The sequence below is a fragment of the Macadamia integrifolia genome, unplaced genomic scaffold (assembly GCF_013358625.1).
Source record: "Macadamia integrifolia cultivar HAES 741 unplaced genomic scaffold, SCU_Mint_v3 scaffold1042, whole genome shotgun sequence".
NCBI lineage: Eukaryota > Viridiplantae > Streptophyta > Magnoliopsida > Proteales > Proteaceae > Macadamia > Macadamia integrifolia.
This window is the reverse complement of record NW_024868061.1, coordinates 210,365-213,645: the sequence shown is the minus strand read 5'-3', so window position 1 is coordinate 213,645 and position 3,281 is coordinate 210,365. Positions and strand designations below refer to the sequence as shown.

The following is a 3,281-nucleotide window of genomic DNA, read 5'->3' as shown; positions in this document are numbered from 1 at the left end:
AAGGTTGCGAGCGATGCTGATGGCTGCCTAGTTATCATAATACAGACACATAGGACCTTCAACATTAACTCAGAGATCACTCAGTAGGCTCTTAAGCTAAACCAGTTCACAAATCCCTGGGGACATTGTGCGATACTCAGCTTTAGCACTAGACCGAGATACCACAGATTGTTTCTTGCTACACCAAGTAACAAGGTTCCCTCCAAGGAAAGTACAATACCTAGAGGTAGATCCCGATCATTAATAGATCCAGCCTTGTCAACCTCAGTAAAGTTCTCAATCTTTTAAGTGCCCCTAATTAAAATACAAAATACCCTTTCCAGGAGCAAATTTCAAGTACCGTAGGATCTGGTACACAACGTCAAGGTGAGGTGTCCTGGGATCATGAAGAAAACAGCTTACTATACCCACAACACAAGCAATATCAGGTCTGGTGTGGGATAGGTAGATCAAACGGCCAACAAGTCTCTGGTACTGTTCTTTATCAACAGAGTCACCTATTGCACTTCTTAATTGATAATTGACCTCCATAGGGGCATATGTAGGCTTGCACCCAAGCATACATGTTTCACTAAGGAGATCCAAAACATACTTCCTTAGGGAAATGAAGATATCATTGTTAGATCTAGCCACTTCGATCCCAAGGAAATACCGAAGGGGTCCTAGGTCCTTAGTCTTAAATTCTGCTGCTAGTAAGGCCTTAAGGTTGAAGACCTCCTCATCATTGTTACCAGTAATCACAATATCGTCAATGTAGAAAATCAGAGCAGTGACCTGGTTACCTTTCGTCTTTGCGAACAAGGTGTTATCAGCTTGACTCTGTCTATGTCCAAAGCTTATCATAACTTTCATGAACTGGCTAAATCATGCCTTAGGAGACTGCTTGAGGCCGTGCAACGACTTCTTCAACTTGTAGACACGTCTGACACTGGAAGGAGTGGCAAAGCCAGGAGGAACATCCATATAAATTTCCTCTTCAAGATCTCCATTCAAGAGCGCATTCTTGACATCCAGTTGTTGAAGATTCCATCCCAGATTTGCAGCAACAGATAGTAATGCCCTAATAGAGTTCATTTTTGCAACTGGGGCAAAGGTTTCCTAGTAATCAATCTCATAGGTTTAGGTAAAGCCCTTAGCCACCAAGCGTGTTTTTTACCACTCAACTGTCCCATCAGCCTTCTGCTTGACCATTAACACACACTTGCACCCAACTAATTTCTTTCCTTGAAGAAAAACAAGTTCCCAAGTACCATTTTTATTCAATGTCAGCATTTCCTCCACTATTGTAGCTTTCCACTTCGGATCATTTATTGCTTCCTTCCAACCCTGTGGAGCAGACACAAAAGACAACAAAGAAACAAAGGCCCTATAGGAGGGAGATAAAGAAGCATAGAAAACAAAATTGGAGATGGGGTGTACAAGAACGAACCCCCTTTCTAATAAAGATAGGGAGATCGTCCATTGTAGGAGCAAAATATATAATATCAAGTATGGGAGGCTCTAAAGAAGTAACATGTATAATATCAAGTATGGGAGAAGTGTTACCTGATACTGGAGGATCCGATGGAGGTGCTTCAGAAGGGTATGGGAAGTAGGGTAACACTGACTAAGCGATCAGTGTTAGTACTAGTGGTGTCTTGCTCCTTAGACCTTAAAGTATAAGTGATCATATCTCTTACAGGATGATCTAGGGGCTGATATGGTGGCTCCCCCTGAGCGGGAGGCATACCCTGAATAGGAGACGTATCAATAATAAAAGGAGCTCTTCCTCAAGACTCTCCCCTTGAGGAGGTGACATGAAATACACCTCAGACTCATGAAAAGTGACATCCATGGTGACATACAAGCAGCGAGTAGGAAGGATAACACTTTAAAGCCCAAGGATCAAGCTTGGACCTTGAAGGAGAGGAATTATGGGCAAAACAAACACACCCAAATGCCCAAGGAGGAAGACTAGAAACAATTGTAGGATCAGGTAGAAAAGAAATAAGGGGCTTATAATTCAGTACACTAGAGAGCACCCGGTTAATAAGGTCGGCAGCAGTAAGAACAGCATCGCCCCAGAGATATTTAGAAATCCCTGTAGCAAACATTAGAGCCCGAGCAATGTCAAGGAGACGACAATTCTTGCGCTCTAGAATCCCATTTAATTTAGGGGTCCGAACACAAGAAGTTTGGGAGAGAATTCCTTGAGAATTAAGGTATTCCTGAAATGCCCCATCTATAAACTCAATGACATTGTCACTACGAAGGACTTATACGGTGCCATCAAACTGGGTACGAAGCATAGCATGGAAATATTTAAAACAAGAGAAGGCATCAGACTTATTATGCAACATATATACCCATGTCAGTCGAGTACAATTATCAATAAAAGTAATAAACCAATGAAATCCATTCCTATCAATTGTCCGAGAAGGACCCCATAAATATGAATGAATAATAGAAAAAGGAATATCACTTTTATTTTCAGCAGGAAAGTAAGTGGTGCGTATATGTTTAGCAGACTCATATACATCACACTTAAATTATTCCGAACCACAATGTTTAACTAAAGTAGGAAGCATGCAACGTAAAATATCAAAAGAAGGATGTCCCAGATGATGGTGCCACTAGTGGAGTTGAGAGAGAGAGCTGTCAAAACGGAGAGTATGCACTACCATAAGATGAGGCAAAGCTAGTGGAGAATCCTAGTAGAGCCCATCACGAACCTGACCATACCCAATCTTGCACCCGTCATCAGATCCTAAAAAAAGCAGTGGGTAGAAAGAAAGTGAACAGAACAATTCAACTCCTTAGCTAAGCGTAGATAGAAACAAGGTTAGCATATAATTTAGGGACATGCAATACAGATGGAAGAGAAATTGAAGAGGTATAGGAAACAGAACCTTTACTAGAAATGGGGAACAAGGAACCATCAGCAATATGTATCTTATCCTGACCAGAACAAGGAATATATGTATAGAAGACCTCAGAGCTACTTTTCAGGTGATCAGTAGCACCCGAATCAAGTAACCATAAAGGAGAATGAGATGGAGAAACAACAAAACCTATTGTTTGAGCAAGGTTGGACACAGAAGGAGCAAGAGAAGTGCCTAACTGTGTCTTTAGTTGTTTGAGGGTAGCCATTTGATCCGGAAAGAACGGTGCAGTAGTGGAGGCACTGTCAACAGACTCAAACAAATGAGCTTGGGAGCCTTGTTTTCCAATTTTGCTATTACGCCCACCCTTGGGACTACCGTGATGCTTCCAGCATGTTTCCTTGGTATGGCGAGGGCGAC

The 3,281-nt window shown here is 41.9% G+C and overlaps 1 protein-coding gene across 1 annotated transcript; it reads right to left on the bottom strand.

Moving 5' to 3' along the window:
• Nucleotides 1–314: 314 nt before the first annotated feature.
• LOC122062444 (uncharacterized mitochondrial protein AtMg00810-like) lies at nucleotides 315–843 on the bottom strand (the record flags this gene model as incomplete). The annotated part of the gene is made up of 1 exon (XM_042626088.1): nucleotides 315–843. A coding segment is annotated over exon 1 (529 nt), but the record flags the coding sequence as incomplete, so codon positions are not given.
• Nucleotides 844–3,281: the final 2,438 nt, after the last annotated feature.